This window comes from Ictalurus punctatus, chromosome 3 (genome assembly GCF_001660625.3).
Source record: "Ictalurus punctatus breed USDA103 chromosome 3, Coco_2.0, whole genome shotgun sequence".
NCBI lineage: Eukaryota > Metazoa > Chordata > Actinopteri > Siluriformes > Ictaluridae > Ictalurus > Ictalurus punctatus.
The window spans coordinates 26,784,027-26,801,681 of record NC_030418.2 but is presented as its reverse complement, the minus strand read 5'-3'; the positions used below and the strand labels follow the sequence as shown (position 1 = coordinate 26,801,681).

Genomic DNA, 17,655 nt, shown 5'->3' with positions numbered 1-17,655 from the left:
TATATATATATATATATATATATATTAGTAAATTTATTTTAAGAAAATAAACACCCTTATACCAAAGATTTTTAAACAAATCCATGTGTGCTATTGGCACTCCAATTTAGTACTTTGTGTAGCCTTCCTTTGCCAACATACCACCACTGAGTCATCTCCAGTAATGCTTGATGTGATTGGAAAATAAAGAGCAAGGCTGCTACTCAATGCACAATCTTTCCAGATCCTCTAGAGACCTCTCTTGTGGACAGCTTCAGCCCACCCCACATGTTTTTATAGGGGTTTAGGTCAGGTGACTGGCAAGACCATGACTCTGGTTCTTGCATGAAGTTTGTGTCGATATGGACTTTAGATGTTTTAGATCATTGTTCTGCTAGAAGATCCAACAATGACCCAATTGTAACTTCTTGGTAGAAGCAGCCAGATTTGTAAATCCCCAAGCAGCCTAAAGAACCTTTGTTCCACTGGGGGAATCTTTAAAGGTTCTATGTAGAACCCTACAACAGGGGGTTTCTCTTTCAGAAAATATTCATCTCCTTTAGAAATCTGAAACCATTAACCATTAAAAGAACCTGTGAGGAACTTTCTAATAGAGCATATAGATGTTTGTTTACATATTTAATATCTTAGGAAAATAATGTTCAGGAACTGTCTCTGCTTCATACAGCTTTCTTTATATTTTTCTTTCAGAAAAGAAAAGCCTGAAGCTATATTCAGTTCATTTGAATGATGTTGCACAGACTAGCAGATGAACAATAAAGTTAAATCAGCTTCCATTTGTTAGAATCATCAGTCATTTTCAGTTCCTGCTTAGTTTCCTGTCCACTTCACATGTCATGGAGACAGAAACATTTCTGGTAAGATGTGAAAGGTTATTATAGGACTATTACTGAATACAAAAAAATATATATAGTGATTCGATTGGATTAAAAACATTATATACTGCTTATAAAGCTGTAAATAACCTGAGGATCCTAGTTTACTAAAGCCGCTGGGATATGATAAAATGATTTAATCAAATCAGAACCAGTGATCAATTTAACAACATGTTAAGATCAATTTAGTAATTACTGTTATTTTACATCGATCTGATTTTAGGCATGATGTGTGATATTGAAGAACAATAACAAAAGACGAACGTAACACCAAGGCCTTTCTGAGCACCACTAACTCAGGTTTCCATTGCGGTAGTCCTCCAGCTGTCCTTTAAAACTCATGGCCACCAGATGGCAGGCTTTAGCCTTCTTCATAATGAAAAGTCTTTTACACATTTGAGTTCCATAAGTTTGATCAAAAGTGACATAATAGTAAGCACAAGTCATGTGTAAGGAGAGATCACCATGGCCGTCGTGTTGTGGGTGGTGGAGGGATGGGTCTGTGAGGAGGCGTGTGGGAGAGACGAGCTGGATTTGATACATAACGCTCATTCAGCATGCTGTCTGGATACCTGTAGATAAAATGGCATATTTAAATTTACTCATTAAGCAAACACTTCCATCTAAAGCAACTTACAATAGAGCTAAGCTCTATTGCTCTAAGGCCCAGTCATGACAGTTTGGCAGTAACTTCATTTGAACTCTCAACCTTCTGATCAAAGCCTTAACCACTGAGGCACCAGCACTACCTATATGAAAACCAGTAAGAGAATAAAACTTTGAAAGAAAATGTCATGTTGATTTTAAAAGACGCTGCTTTTATGTGTTTCATATATGTGTACATTTCTGCATTACAAGCAGACAATGCAAAACTTTGAGCAAGAACCTTATCTTTTATTTTCTCAGCTATATAGTATGCTTTGATTGTGTCTCACCTCAGTTGTACATGGCTCAGGATAAATATACCTTGCAAATAAGTCAATAAAAATTAAAGAAATTTTTTTTTAAAAAAACAGCTGTTTTTCAAGCAATCATTCAGTCTGAAGCAAAATTGTTAATCCAGTTTTTTAAAAAAATAAATAAATAAATAAATAACTGTATTAAAGATGATGATTAATAACTTACATAGCCAGAAAAATTAGTTTAAGCTAAACACTGAAACGAACATGACAGTTTCTGAAACATATTACAACTTCATCTCTTTAAAATGTACGGTTTTATGTTTATTTTTTTTAAAAATTACAACTGAAAGAGGACATAAAACAAGTACAGTAATTGCAGGTTAAGGGCCAATGGTTATCTGGCCATGATCATTAGTTTGTTAGTTTAACAGACCATGAGAAAATGTCTCTTATGGCAGTGTGAGTTTGAAATTATTTTAATGCTAGAATATTTAAGAAGCTTTTTTATATCACTGAGCTTTACTACTTCAGTAGTTTCTCAGTAAGGAGTAAGTACAGTATATTAAATATTTGTGTGCATAACATGGATCTTTGAGTTTGATATCACGTCATAAAATATGGATGTGCGGTAGAATTTTTTATACCGCTGACGTAACTCAACATAACTTTGCATAGTGTGTAAAACTAATGACTTTAAAACCTTTATGTATGTCCTATGTATACATTTTTTATATGTCTACGTTACACAGTATATCAACAGGTGTGCCTTAAAAGACTTATTTCCAAAGCTGTTTAAGTGGGTGTTTTGAAATAAAGCTGAGGGGGCAGCTTCTTGTTTCATGCATTTTAAATATAGAACAAACTTCCTATATGTTATCATCAGACTTCCAGTCATACCACTATTAGCAGTTCAAGACCTCATTACAGCTCCTGTCAATTCTATAGTAACTTGTTTCCGTTTCATTTTATTATCCAAGGTTGTTGGGGTCTGTTTGTTTTTTGGACAGAATGGTTATTGTTAGAGAACTGTTTTTGTTTTGTTTTTTTAATGTAAAAAGTTGAAAATATAATTTTTTCTCATTATTATTACATCACGTAATTAAGGTTTATCTACAGTATGTCTACAGTAAGTTCAGTTAAAACCACAACATCCTGTTCCTATTTCAAAACACACAAAAGCACCACAATTACACAACCTACTCAAATTGTAGAATATAATACGTTAGAATATAGGATGCAATACATTCGTTATTACATTTTAGGTTATCATTAATAAAGGTGAAAAAAATATTTTAGTGTACAGTTGCATCCTATAGTAGTTCAGCTTGTGGTTGGAAGAGAATCTGATTCTAATTATGGTTTACCACACAGGAAAGTTTGAAACTTCTCTTCACTAAGCAGAGCTTCCTGTCACAGCTGTCAGGCACGCAGCTCATACAACATTTATACTTGAACTAAACTAGTACAAATCTTCAGCATTTAAAATAACATTCTTATAGCCAACATTGAAGAATATTAGCTCACCATTTTGGTCTAATAGTCTCTGTGTCTAGTCCGTTTTTTTAAACTAAGTTTAAAGAGGTCTGTATTGAGGAACTTGTATGCACATTGCTTTCTTTTTGCCACTTCCTGACTGCATGTTGCTCACCAGGTGGTTTATAAAATAAAAACACTCACACATGTATTTGAGATGTGTATATCTTGCTGTGAGAAAATATTAGTTTTGTGAATTTCCCCACATTGTTTTGAGTCCAATCATTCTTAATCTGTCACTGGGTAGAAATTTTAAGAAAATATCATGAAAGAAATTGATTCCATAAAATGAATCATGTTTATCCCTCATGTTCTGAAATGTTCTGAATCTGTGGACATGCAGATATGTAAAAGTACACACCGTTCAGGTAAGCGAGGCGGGACTCTGGGAGGAGGGAGTGTGGGCGGAGTTTCAGCTGCTGGGCGGGGTGGGCGAGGTGGAGGAGGACCATTTTCCTGAGGCTCCTTCATGCAGAAAGAGAAACATGATTTCATAGTGATACCTGACATCATACTGCAAATTTCCTAAAGATCACATGATGTGAGAAAACTTCATCCTAAAAATGTTGGGTTTTCATTATTATACACCATGAATGATTCCCCAAACATAAAATAAAATAACACAACATAAAATAAAACAAAATAAAATAACGTTTTATTTAATGTAGACATCTTAGAGACTTTAGGAAGCATTATTATTCTTATAGACCATGGTAAAGAGACTGTGTTCACCTCTAGTTCACCTTCTGCCCCACTGCTGTTACTGACGGTGCTCAGTGTGCTCAGCCTGTTGCTTCCACTGCCTGTTTAGAGAAACCCATGAATGTGTGAAACTCAGACACCATTATTATTCTTATAGCTGTTTTAGAGAGTTGATCTTTTTTTGTTCTTGGCCTTATGTAGTTGAAGTTCTCAAAAAACTCATGTTGGCCAAAAACATAATATGCTGGACAAAATATAGGCTGTAAAACATTAATATGTTATAAATGATATGCTATTTGTCATATCCATAAGTGACAAGAGAAGCACTACTGAGCAGATATTATTAAGATAGCAAACCATTCTTAGGACATGTTTCTGTGGTGTAAGGGTGTGTAAGAAATACAAGTATGCAAAACAGCATTTCCTGTATTGTTATATGCAGATTGCAATTAGAGGTCACACTGACAAAGATGAACATAGCACAACATATACCAGAGGATGTAACTGTACCGTTTATCAGCATATAGTGGTGGTACTACTAGAAAGAATGGAAACTGGAAAAAAAAAAATACGGAAAATAAAAAACAAAAAAACAAATATGAATAAGAAATTATTCATAATGTGATATGGTGTTACTCACTAGATGTGCTGGACGTACTTCCTGTATGCCAAGTTCCTCTCTGTGGTGGTCTGTTTGCAGATGGGGGTTGTGTGACGGAGCGAGGTGCTGGCTCATACACAGAACATTCAACGTTCATATGAGATCCAAAGTGCAGGTTCCTCTGCATTGGAGCAGTTATATCCAGATCTAATTTTTTTAAAACAGGAAACAAACACAAAGTGACACAGAAGATAAAGAAAGTTGAATATTGTGTAAAACGTTCATGACGTTAAAATGCGGCCACATGTATCTCTGGAGAAGAGTATCTGCATAGCGATGTAATGTTAAAAGTTAATGATGTAATATGTTACTTTAATTACTTTGGCAGACATTTATAGGTTAAGGCAGAATGCAATTTTAGTACAGAACAGTTACAAGAATGAACAGTAATTCAAGTGGGCATGAAGTGGGTATAAAGAAGGGTCCTAGTAAAGCAGGCATAAAGAAAGGTCTTAAATCAGGCATAAATAAGGGTCCTATTAATCAGGCAATGTAGAAGGGTCCTACTAAAACAGGCATACAGAAGGGCCCTATTAAATCAGGCATAAATAAGGGTCCTAGTAAATCAGGCAATAAAGAAGGGTCTTAGTAAATCAGGCATAAATAAGGGTCTTAGTAAATCAGGCATAAAGAAGGGTCCTTGTAAAGCAGGCATAAATAATGGTCCTAGTAAATCAGGCATAAATAAGGGTCCTAGTAAAGCAAGCATAAATAAGGGTCCCAGTAAAGCAGGCATAAATAAGGGTCCCTTGTAAAGCAGGCATAAAGAAGGGTCCTAGTAAAGCAGACATAAAGAAGGGTCCTAGTAAAGCAGGCATAAAGAAGGGTACGAGTAAAGCAGGCATAAAGAAGGATCCTAGTAAAACAGGCATAAAGATGGGTCCTTGTAAAGCAGGCATAAAGAAGGGTCCTAGCAAAAGCAGGCGTAAAGAAGGGTCCTTGTAAAGCAGGCATAAAGAAGGGTCCTAGTAAAGCAGGCATAAAGAAGGGTCCTAGCAAAAGCAGGCATAAAGAAGGGTCCTTGTAAAGCAGGCATAAAGAAGGATCCTAGTAAAGCAGGCATAAAGAAGGGTCCTAGTAAAGCAGGCATAAAGAAGGGTCCTTGTAAAGCAGGCATAAATAAGGATCCTATTAAATCAGGCATAAATAATTGTCCTAGTAAAGCAGGCATAAAGAAAAGGTCCTAATAAATGGGCATATATAAGGGTCCTAGTAAAATGGGCAAATAGAGAAGACCTAGTAAACTAGGTATTAAAAGGGTCCTAAAGAAGCTAATACAAAGGGTTCTAGTGAATCTGACATGAAGAAGGCACATAGTCATATGAGAATAAAGAAGGCTCATACTAAAGTGCTATAAAGGAGGCACCTTGTAAAGGCATAAAGAAGGCATATAGAAGGTTCCCATTATATTTGTTTACCAGTTCTATATAACTTTTTTTGGAATGTTAAAATCTTTGTGAAAAATGAAGGTCATACCTAATGCTTTCCCGCTTTTTCCTTTGTCTTTTTTACGTCGGATGATGCTGTTTCGTAATTTTTGTAAATTTTCCTAGACATGTTCATACACACACACACACACACACACACACACACACAAACAAACATTAATTGCCTGATTTAAAAAAATGTAGAGCACAGTGCTCTCATTTTCTCAGTACCTGCTGGAAGCGGATGGACTGGGATCGTTTTTCCTGGTCAAACTGCCAGGCTTTAAACTCCTGCACTGCCTCCTCCACGGTGAGCGCGCCCACCTTCACCCTCTCCTGCAGGGAGATGAGCTGCCTCTGACCCGGGGTCTTCATGCCAGCATAGGGATCGTGGGTACTGCTGAGCATTCGCTCTGGGACCGGCCTCACTGGTGTTAGGGAGGACATGGAAAATTACACTTTTAGTCTAACTGTCTTGTAAAAAAAAAACATATTTAAAAATCATACCTGGTCACGATTTTTAAACACATACCTTGAGGACATTGATCGTCTTTGCCGTTGCTTTCTGAATACAATGAGTTCTTGGAACAGAAAACTGCAAAAAAACAGATTTTAAAACACAAAAAATATTTAATGCGTTTGATGTTTATGAGATTCAAAACACAGATCACAGATCAAATGCAATCTGCAAAATCAAATAGTTTCATATTTTGATGGAAACAGTTGTTTACACCAAAGTAATCTGAATATCTAAAAAAAAAATATAGAGCATGTATTTGGTACATGTGTATTTGTGTAGTACTTGTGGTACATGTTTGGGTGGTACCTGTTGAAATATAGGTTTTGCATTCCTCAGGCTCTGAGGTGGTGTGTGTTCGAGGTATCGGTGCCGGCGGTCGATTCACAATTACAGATGCAAAGCTTTCTTCACCATCTATGGTGTCATAAATTTCATCAGGATAGCAGAGCTTATATGGGTCCTCCTCATCTTCCTCCTCATAGTTTTCCATGTTGTCTTCTATGTTTTCCTCTTCCGTCTCATCAAGTCTTCTACCAGAGTATGCATCACTTATGAGATTGTCTTCTGTCTCAGAATGCTTCTCTGCATTTACTGAAGTAAAACATTAGATGTTAATTATTTTGCACTAATCATAGATAATACATAAGTGCTGATGGTGTTACATAGCTTCTGCACATTAAAGCTTACATAGTCATTTCATGATAATAATCCAGTTAGCAGCAATATCACATCATTCACAACTGCAAATATAAACATGTTATAAATCTACTATCAGGTACTAGGGAAAAATATTCAATATTTCCTTCTTTTTTTTTTTTAATAAATCATGTTCCACATGTAGCAATTCTAACTTATTAAGAGTCAAAATAGTACAAAAGCAAATAAACATAAAAATAACCTTAACTTTCTATTTAAACATTTTAGATTATTCAGACCAGGACATGTTATTATAGTTAGTAGGTCTTGTTCATGTTTCTGTCCTTTCACCTTGGAAAAACTTTCTCAACGCAGCGTCTTCTGAATTCGACTCATTGAAGGAGTTGTCCAAACAGCTCAAGTCCTCATCTACAGAGAAAGGATTATGCATTTTACTCATTTTACTCATAATGTATTTTACTCATGTATTTTTAGTCACAGAACTTTCTCTGAAATTATGCATCATTACTATTTCCTTTATCATAATCTATCTGAGAATTAAGATTTTACTGATTCTTATGACACCCAATACCACACATTGTACACAGCTGTTATTAACTTACACAACTGCATGTCAGGATTGAGTTGCATCATGGACTCGTATATGTCCTCCTGAAGAGAAAACTTGGCAACGAAATCTTGTGATGCGTTTGCCATTGGCTCATAAATGTCCTCATCTTCTGGAGTTGCCATGGATTCCTCTATGTGAGACTTGACCAAGTCTATGGTCTCCTAGATGGTTTCAAAGTACAAAAAGCTTTAACACAACTGACAATGATATCAATAGTGTGAAATGGCGATTAGGGCGTAACATATTGAATAATATGAATACAGGCTATTAATAATTCTCCTTCCTGCTGATAAAACAGCATGCTGCTGATTATGGCACTGTGTCACAGTAATCGTTTATGTAATGCTAAAAGATATAGTACAGAACATTATAACCCATGAAGACAACTACATTTACTGAGTCACTTCACAAACAGCTAATGAGGTTCCTTTATTTACAAATTTACAAATATGTAAATTTGCAACTTACAACATAGTCATCCATGAACTGTCTCAAATCAGGAAAGCCACTTCTCTCGGCCAGTGTATTAGGGTAATCCCCATCTTTGTTTGCTATGCTGTAGGCCTGAAGGGCTCCGGGACATTGCAGTAATGTGCTAGTCAGCTTTTTAAATCCGTACTTTGCCGAGAAGTGAAGTAATGTCGGGAGTTCCACATCCCACTGATCTGAATGTCCAAACAGAGCAGGTTTCAATATGTAATCATTGAGTTTCACTGTAAGTGACTGATACTCGTTTATGTCGTATAGTTTAAAAAAACTATACCATGTGCCATACCAGTCATAGCACATATTGTACATGGGAAAGTCATCCATTTTTAATGCAAATGAATCAAAAGAAACAGGCTCACTTTTAATCTCCTCTTCAAGCTGATTAATTCCAAATACTTGCAGTCCATTGGGAGGCATGTGTTTTTTGAGAGAATCTGTAAACAAGTTATCCAACGCCTCTGATGCACTTGATGTAATACTGAATGCCTGAAAAAGAAATGTCATCATGTATCTCAGCAATAAGACACCAATAATGGTGTAAATTAGAAAATGATTACAACGTATTTAAAAATGAGAAAAAGTAGTCAACGAGAATGAAACTGTGGATTTAAGAATTCGAAACGCAAACTGTATTGTTTGAAATGTATTTACTGTATATTTCAGTCGTTCAACCAATCAAAGGTGTTTAATAAAGCAGAGTGTAAAGTCCTTATCCAGCCCAATATGTCAAGTCATTACCTTGATGAACTGAATGGAAGTAATTACCTGACACATAAAATGCACAGGGTCCATAACTTTTTCAAGATAATTGCTAATTTCCTCCATTTCTGTGTAGTAGGTCACAGTTGTTGAACATACAATCGACTCATTACTATAAACATGCAGAGCAACTTCCCCAGTTGGCATATCTGAAAGGATAACAACTCTGTAGTATTAGAATATAATATATGCATTATATAATATGTACAGTACTGTGCAAAAGTTTTGTACACTCTATTTTTTGTTAAGTATAAATATAGCTTTTTTTATTTTATGACTTCTACATTATCGAGTCAGTTAAAAAAAATTTTTAGATTCCCAAACATTAGTTTTCTAGCACAAAATTAAATGTTACAGAAAAATGTTTGTATGACTGTAAAGAAAGCAACATATTATGTAAGAGACACTTTTCAGACAAAAACACATAATGAAGTCTACTGGGTTTGGCTGCAAAAATAAGAAGTGAGTGCGACAGAAGTCTCCAGAAGAACCGTGGCTAGTTCTGCAAGATATTCAGCAAAACTTACAGATCATTTCCTTATAAAACTGCACAAATTCTACCTGAGACTACTTTTTTTTTTGTCACACCAAATATTAACTTTGTTTCATTTACATCGTTTACTGCTCTTTATTGTATTTTCTTTAATGTAGAAACATTTAATTTCATTCTTTCGAAGGCATCTTTGCTCTACAGCATTTCTTTGCATGTGCCTAAAACTTTTGCACGGTACTGTACATTAAAAGACTACAGATACACAAGACGTAATAATATCTCAGTTCTTATTTCTCAGATTTTCTAACACATAATTCTGGGAAAACTCTGTATTTAATTATTATTCTTTAGCTTCTTGCTACTAAATTGCTTCTATAAATCCCTTATATGATCATTGTTAGAAAAATACCTGTGATATGATCAGAAAAGAGTTAAGTCATGACATTTACAATAACAATCTCTTGATATCACCCAGATCGGCTGCTATGACATGAATTAACTTTTCAAAGTGTAAGCACAAAGAAGTGCCAAAAATAAAATGCAAATTATATTAAAGTGAAAACTTGTAGAGGAACTAAAAACAAGAAGTTCCTCACGCAGATCTGAAACCTACCAGGTGACTGAACTGTAACAATATATTCGTTCACAGCAGTTCCCAACAAACGTTTTGTTGAATGTTCACAGTCAAACTCCACTTCGATGCTGTCGTGACTGTCCAACTTGTTTACCATAATGATATAAATATCGACTGGGGTCTGCAAATTTAGAGAGAAATTATTCTGTCAATATTATATGATGTCAAGAAATGTAGTGATGGGCACCCAGAACATATTTTCATATAGGCATATATACAAGCTGGAAAATTGAGTGTTTTCTATATAACTGATATAGTGACAAAAGAAGTGTTATCTCAATGTTGCAGATATGCAGATAGTCAGATACAGATAGTCCTGAGAGCAAGTAGTTAGAAATAAATAAAATGTGTTGCCTTTACATTTTAAGCTTAACATCATAATTTCTCAGTGCCTTGAAAATTAGTCCTGAATACTTACCCCACAGAGGATTCTGTTCGGTTGGACAGTAAGGCATGATTTCTGTTCTTCTGATACCGATAGATTCCTGTATGGAGTCAAGTTTCCATCTGAAACATCCACATCTTCCTCTGCTGAGTGGAACTGATCTGAATGGAGCTCATGAGATTCCTCTGGATCAGGCTGATCCATACTTTGTTTTCGTGATGGGATTGTATTTTCAGTCGTCACTTCTTCCTCAAACTTTATCAAGTTTTCTTTGAAGTAACAGATTCTCACATAAGTCTATAAAGTCTCTGTGGAATCCTAATCACTTTAATTGTATCATTTTATATTTCTAACTAAAAAAGCCAAATCCAGCATGGGGGAAATAAAGTGCTATTCTACAACCCTAAGTACTACCCACTGAGGAAAAAGAAATTCCTCAAAAGTTTTTAGGATGGTTGGCTGGTAAATCGTTCTAGCTTTCTAAAATACTTGGAACCGTTTATTTATTTATTTTTATTTATTTTTTTTGTTTGTTTGTTTTTTCCCCCCCAATGGGGACAAATCATAAAATCCTTAAGAATGCAAAAAAATAAAATAAAATCGTAATAAAGAAATACATACCTTTCTCGATAACTTCACAGACTGTGGCGACATATAGTGCTGGCTCATCATCTGAATCAAGTTTTCTCCAACTATTCCAGTTTTCAAAACAGTCCATTAAGTCATCGTTTTCAGAGACGCCACACAGAAATGCGACGATTTTACTCGGTGGATAAAGAAACTTCTTCAAGGCGTTCCGCACCTCTGGTTCACTTTGAATATCTATAAATGCTGCTGAGAGCAAAAGCAAGATGCACTGGCTGGTGCTAAAAATTGAATAGTCTTCATCTTGCACTGAATGTTCTTCATCCACAAGATAGAAAGAAATAGAATCCTGGGGGAAATGATGTGACGTCTCTAGGATGAGCTTTAGGTATGAGGCCCAGTCCTGGGCCTCACTAGAATACACAATTAACACTGAGCACATGACGGAGCATCCAGGATTTGCTGCAAAAGGAGAGCTATAATGATTCTTCCTCTCAAGTACAGGTATCTGTTCCAACTTGTACAAATGTCTTATGTCTTATGTCAGACATTTGGACTCAACACCCACACATGCCACATCCCTAAAAAATAGACTATAATACAACTCATTCTGTAGCATAAACCCAGAAGCTAGATTGTTGATATGAAACAAAATGTGTCTAAAAAAACAGGACCTTTATCTAATGCATGAACAGAGTCATTGTTCTTGTGTAACCTTGATAAGTCCAATCCCCAGAGTACAAAATCGATAGTGACCTAAGCAAACTGCAAGGCTGATATCAATAGGTAAATTCCTAAAAGTGCATTAATTACTCTGTGTATCTACTGTTTCTAACATTCTTTTTATGTTTGCGATTCTCATGGTCTTTGAAAGAAAAAAACATTCCATAAAAAAACACTATCAACAATAATGCTAGTAAGTAAAAATAAAAAGAGACGTGCATGTGTGCAGCAATTCTTAGAAAGGTTTTGATGTCACCTTCTTAAAACTGATTTTTGACGAAGGAAATATAAGACAGTTACCACAAGTGGAGCTGGTATGTCTAGAAAAATGTGCTGGGGTGGGCTACGGGGGTCTGAATATTACAACTAATTGATCCAGAAGTTGTTCAGACAATATAAAAGAAGTTATGAAGGCAAAATGCTTGCTTACAGGTTATTAGAGAATATGCATCACATTCAGAAAGAGATATTCAAACTTTTAAACTTCTGAATATATATTTTTGGTTATTAATATGATAAATAATCTTAACATACACTACTTGACCTTTCTTGTTACTGGTTATAATGGGAGAAAAAACATCTGTCAAAACTAACCCAATAAATGTCTTAAGAATAAGTTTGTATAAAATTTACATTTCTTTGACGTCTTCATTTTGTTCTAATGGGATGCAAAACTTCGCACTCGCCTGTAAACAAATGAGTTCATGGTTAAAGTTTTTTTTATGCAATTTACTTACCTTATGTCTCGGTGAGATGTATCCAAGTCTCATAAATTCATCCAGTTCTATAACTGCACAATTTTACCCTTTATCTAGCAAATTAAGTTTTTTTTTACTTTTCTGTGGTACAAACTCTGAAAGTCGGCAGCACTTGAGTTACACATATTAAAAGAAACTCTCCATTTCCTGCTAGTGTGTGACAACGTCACTTCCTAAAACACTGTTCAACAAACTGCCTACACTGTCTGAAAGACAGATGATTTGTATTAACTGTTACTTCCCTCAAGCTAATACAAAGTTAAATACTACTACAGCAGAAATGCAGACCAATGCAAAAAAGAATTACAAACAAAGAATAAAGAATTACAAATTTAAATGTGTAATGAAAGGTTTAGATTTCAAAAGTAAATAGCTACTGAAATGTGCGCTGGTCTTCTTGTAAGTCATAAATCATAAAGTCATAAATAAAGACAGGCTTTAACTAACAACACACACTTTAACATACATATATAACAAATCTTTCAAACGGTCAGAATTGTTAATGACAAAAGTACGTAACTGCTTATAATTAGTAACTAGAGGATCTCTTTTATGGGAAATTACCTGGATTAATCTATCCTGCACCTGATTGCTGGGCATTTTTCCCCTATTCCTCCACAGAAACTCTTTTCAGTTGGTTAATATTTTACGGATGCCATGCTTGCTGTCTTGCAACTCAGCATTCCAGTCCATCTGAGGTCAGCTCTGTGTGTAAGCTGTTGTTAAACATGAAAGTTTGACAATGTTGATGATTTACTTCTGTGCTGTTGGTCATTGCTATGTTGCATGAGCCAACCTCATTTAAGCATAGATCTGACGTGAGTTTCCTGATTGAAGCTTCCAGCAAAGCAGTTTCACACCATTATACTTCCTTCACCACGATGAACTCTTAGGAGGAGGATTTTTATATTAGGATCCAATTTTTTGTTGTTGTTGTTTTATCAAACATGCTTCAGGTTTGAGTTTCATCGAACATTTTTACTAGTGTTGTGGAACATTTAGTCTTTAGCTAAATTGAGTGGGTCACCAAATTTTAGAGTTTCCATTTACTTTTAACATCTTCTCTATGAGTAGTTTTCACCAGATGCATTTTTGCTGCATTATTAAACCCTTTCCTGCTGACCCATTCTCATTAAAGAAAATAAAAAACACAGAATATTAATATAACAATCATTTCTCAGCCATCCATTCATAGATTTCATTTCAGAAGACCGCACTGCATATAGGATAAAACAGATTTCTATTTGTTATAAGTATTAAACAACTTGTTTGAAACTTAAGAGAAAGTTATATGCTGCACCCAGGGGAGAGAGCGATGGGAACTCTTTCACTGATACAAGAAAACAAATTGATAAATTTAGATAAGAAAGATGTAATTATAGTGGTAAAAAAAAAAAACATGAATTGTTATGCTTGGTTTAAAAGATTTCCATATTTCAATTGCTGTATAATACAGCTAATTTCTCTACTCTCATGTCAGCGGAGTGACATATCCTTCCCTTTCGATTAGCTTTGGCACCCAGAGGTTTGCCAGGGTTGGTGACATGCCTTTATCTAGACGATTGGACAGCAGGAGTTGAGCTAGACAAAAATCATTATCTCGCATGATGAAGCACTAGGATTAAAGTCAGTAATCAAAATTGTCACTTGGCTACCTCACAAATTATTCAATTATTCAATAAGGCTTGACTCATATGCTATGAGATTACGAGTGGCCACACACTGCCCATATGCAGACTTTATCCACTATATCGCCAAAAATATGTGGATACCTGCCCATGACAACCATACAGTAAAAGGGTCTTCCCCAAACTGTTGCATTACAATTTCCTTTCACTGAAACTAAACGGAGGGAGGAGGTAGAACAGTGGCTTAGTGGTTAACACGTTTGCTTCACACCTGCAGGGTTAGGAGTATAGTGTACATCTGTCTGGAAAACTTTTACTTGCAAGAATAGTGAAATTGGGTATGTTGCACAGCAGAGCTTTTAGATTTTGTCTGAATGCCTGTCTGAGCACCTGTCAGTCATATCCAAAGCCAGGTGTAATTAATAGTGTGTGTACACCTTGTGGCACATTTTTGTAACTGTTCTGAGGTTCCTATTTGTTTTGGTGATAATTCTGGGTGAGGTATTTACAAATTTCTTCAAACTTTTTCTGTTGCAGTGCACTGTTCCAACCTGCCTGAAGATGTCCACGATAGTGCCAAAGCAGGCTACCATAATATCCCTTAATGATTATAGGCCCATTACACTGACACCTGTAATTATGAAATGCCTGGAGAGGCTGGTTCTGCATCACACCAAGGCTGCTCTGCCATTCACCTTGGACCCCCACCAGTATGCATACAGGGTTAAAAGTTCGACACATGATGACATCCTTACTGCCCTCCACAGTGTACTGTGCCATCTGGAACAACAAGCAACGTATGCACGGGTGCTGTTTATGGACTATGGTTCTGCATTTAATACTAACTTACCCAGCAGATTGGTCTCCAAGGTGTCTGACCAAGGAATACAGCACAACATCTGCCTGTGGATTAAGGACTTCTTAACAAAGCAGCCACAGTCAGTGAAGATGGGCATGCATCATTCCTCAACTCTGACACTCAGCACAGGAGTACCACAAGGCTGTGTGCTGAGCCCGTTTCTCTATTCACTCTATACCCATGACTGTATAGCGTCTTATAACACTAACACCATTATCAAATTCATGGATGGGGTGCACCACACTACTGTGGTGGGGTTGTCTGCCTACAGAGAAGAGGTACAGAGGCTGATGGTGTGGTGTGGTGCACAGAGAATAATCTGACTCTAAACATCAAGAAAACAAATGAACTCATTATTGATTTCACGAAGAAGCGAGATGTTCACATACCACTGCATATTAACGGGAAGATGGTGAAGAGAGTTTCCAGCTTTAAATTTCTGGATGTGCACACACATCTCAGAAGACCTCTCATGGATGATAAACATCACGGCGCTAGTCAAGAAGGCACTAAAGCAGATATACTTCCTAAGAATGCTCAGGAAGGCACACCTGTCAAAACAGCTCTTGGTGTCATCCTACCGCTGCTCCATTGAGAGTGTCCTTACTCATGGTATGCAGGTGTGGTATGGAGGCAGCTCTACATCAGTACATCATCACAAACTAAGCCACTACCCTGGACAACATATTTACCTCCCATTGCCTGCAGAAAACACATAACATTCTGAAGGACCCATATCACCCTGCTCATCATTTGTTTTAATTGTTGCCGACTGGAAAACGCTACAGGTCAATCAAAACATGCACCACAAGATTCATGAACAGTTTCTATCCTAAAGTTAACACCATACTGAACCTTGAACTGAAAACACACCCTCCAACTACAACACATCCTTAATATGCAAGAATCATTTATGTGCAATAACGTTATGAGGACTTTATTCCATGTACCATTTATGTGCACGGAATATGGCCTTTGTTGGTAATATGAACTCAATTATTTTGTAACTGTATATGTTGGCAAGTCCATAATTTTGTTGTATGTTTGTACAAAGACGATAAAGAAATCAATCAATCAATCAGTCACTCGTGATGTGAAATCAGAGTCGTAGGACACAGTGGACCTGGTGACTGCAGAGACACTGTGATGGTCTGTGGTGGAAGGTCATCCTTATTTTTCTCGTTTCACTTTTTAATATTATTAAGTCAGACTCTTTGGTCTATAAACCACATTCTGCACACTTTGTGGCTAACCATGTGTCAGCTCAGATTTTTTTTTCACATCATTAATTGAGCATTCCATAACTGAGGCAGTGCTGACACATTTCATGATCAAAAACTACATCTAACAGCTGTCAACCTGTATTTATAGGATTTCTTGTCACTGGACTGCTCATACTTTATGAGCAGTTTATTTATGAGTGAGTTAGCTGTTATTACCTGTGAGTGGTTTTAACTGGACCTTTGGTACGTAATTTCATTCCAGCTAATGTACATGTGTTGGAATAACAATAAAAATCCTAGAATACTTGAATTCTTGAATCCTTTATCTGACCTAAATTGAAAAGTTTTCCACGAACAAGTAATATTTTCCTTCTGCGGACTTCAGTGTTTTTATTGTGGAGCAACTAAGGAATGTTGTGTTTAACCTGAGGAAAAAACTTCCTTCTCTGACTTCTATAAACATCACTAACTTAACTTGCTTTTTCATCTGCAATATAGATGTTGAGGTGAATCCAAAGTAGTTCTCAGAGTTCTCAAAGTCTAAAAAGAAAAACTAAACGCATAGACTAAAACCATCTTTCAGAGTCAAGGTGCAAATATATTTTTACGTGACAAGAATGTGAAGACCTGTGTTCTGCAAATAGATTTCTGATATGTACGGCTTACACGATGCACGTGAGAGTAGATGACATGCTCTGTGGTGAGCTATGTTTGTCTGATGCTGATGGTGTAAAGTTGGCTGGCTAACGTTAGATTTATAACTAAGCTAGTTAAAGGACTGTTTTTTAAAGGAGCGTGAAAACTTAAGTAAATACAAAAGACACACTAAATCAAGGTTAATTACTACATTTTGCCTTTGTCTGGCACTATGTTCCTTAAATGTTTACACTGCTAGCAGCCATAGCCACAACCACTACTTACTATGTAGATTTTTTTTTAATCATGCAAGCAAAATTCGCCTGCGGAGATGACTACGCCTCCGTCTGATGGTGACTAACGTGATGTTGGGCATAGGTAACATTAATTTTTCGTTGACTCTGGATGTGTCTCAATCAGCTCCAGTAGTCATGGAGTCAGCCATTTTAAGGGCCGTCTCAATTGCAAAATCCTTCCAGTGCACTAACGTCACTATGTTCCCGTACTGGACATAATGTCATATTTTCTGAAGCCTCTCAGCTCGAAAAAAAATGCTTGCTATTATTGTTGTAGCTCTCAAATGATTACCTACGTTA

The 17,655-nt window shown here is 36.2% G+C and overlaps 1 protein-coding gene across 3 annotated transcripts; it reads right to left on the bottom strand.

Moving 5' to 3' along the window:
* Positions 1 to 601: 601 nt before the first annotated feature.
* On the bottom strand, positions 602 to 13,435 carry pik3ap1 (phosphoinositide-3-kinase adaptor protein 1). 3 transcript variants are annotated; one of them, XM_053679830.1, is made up of 18 exons: positions 13,278 to 13,393; positions 12,589 to 12,641; positions 11,269 to 11,694; positions 10,681 to 10,916; positions 10,242 to 10,383; positions 9,142 to 9,284; positions 8,736 to 8,862; positions 8,356 to 8,552; positions 7,880 to 8,048; positions 7,608 to 7,685; positions 6,927 to 7,211; positions 6,633 to 6,695; positions 6,332 to 6,528; positions 6,150 to 6,222; positions 4,653 to 4,820; positions 4,043 to 4,113; positions 3,672 to 3,775; positions 602 to 1,447 (listed from the first exon to the last, which is right to left on the bottom strand). In XM_053679830.1, the coding sequence occupies exons 2-18, from the start codon at positions 12,605 to 12,607 to the stop codon at positions 1,336 to 1,338; spliced, it is 2,610 nt and encodes an 869-aa protein (XP_053535805.1). In that variant the 5' UTR covers positions 12,608 to 12,641; positions 13,278 to 13,393; the 3' UTR covers positions 602 to 1,335. The 3 variants fall into 3 exon arrangements, with proteins under 3 accessions (XP_053535805.1, XP_017320196.2, XP_017320195.2); XM_017464707.3 differs by lacking the exon at positions 12,589 to 12,641 and having other exon boundaries at positions 13,278 to 13,435; XM_017464706.3 differs by lacking the exons at positions 12,589 to 12,641; positions 13,278 to 13,393 and adding an exon at positions 12,693 to 13,229.
* Between the last annotated feature and the right edge of the window lie 4,220 nt (positions 13,436 to 17,655).

What these genes read in the sequence shown, in the direction of transcription:
- pik3ap1 (XM_053679830.1), bottom strand. An exon ending in CGAACAGAATCCTCTGTGGG is followed by an intron (nt 10,384 to 10,680) that starts GTAAGTATTCAG and finishes CTAAATTTGCAG; the next exon opens with ACCCCAGTCGATATTTATAT. An exon ending in GGGCAGAAGGTGAACTAGAG is followed by an intron (nt 3,776 to 4,042) that starts GTGAACACAGTC and finishes TTCTGCATGAAG; the next exon opens with GAGCCTCAGGAAAATGGTCC.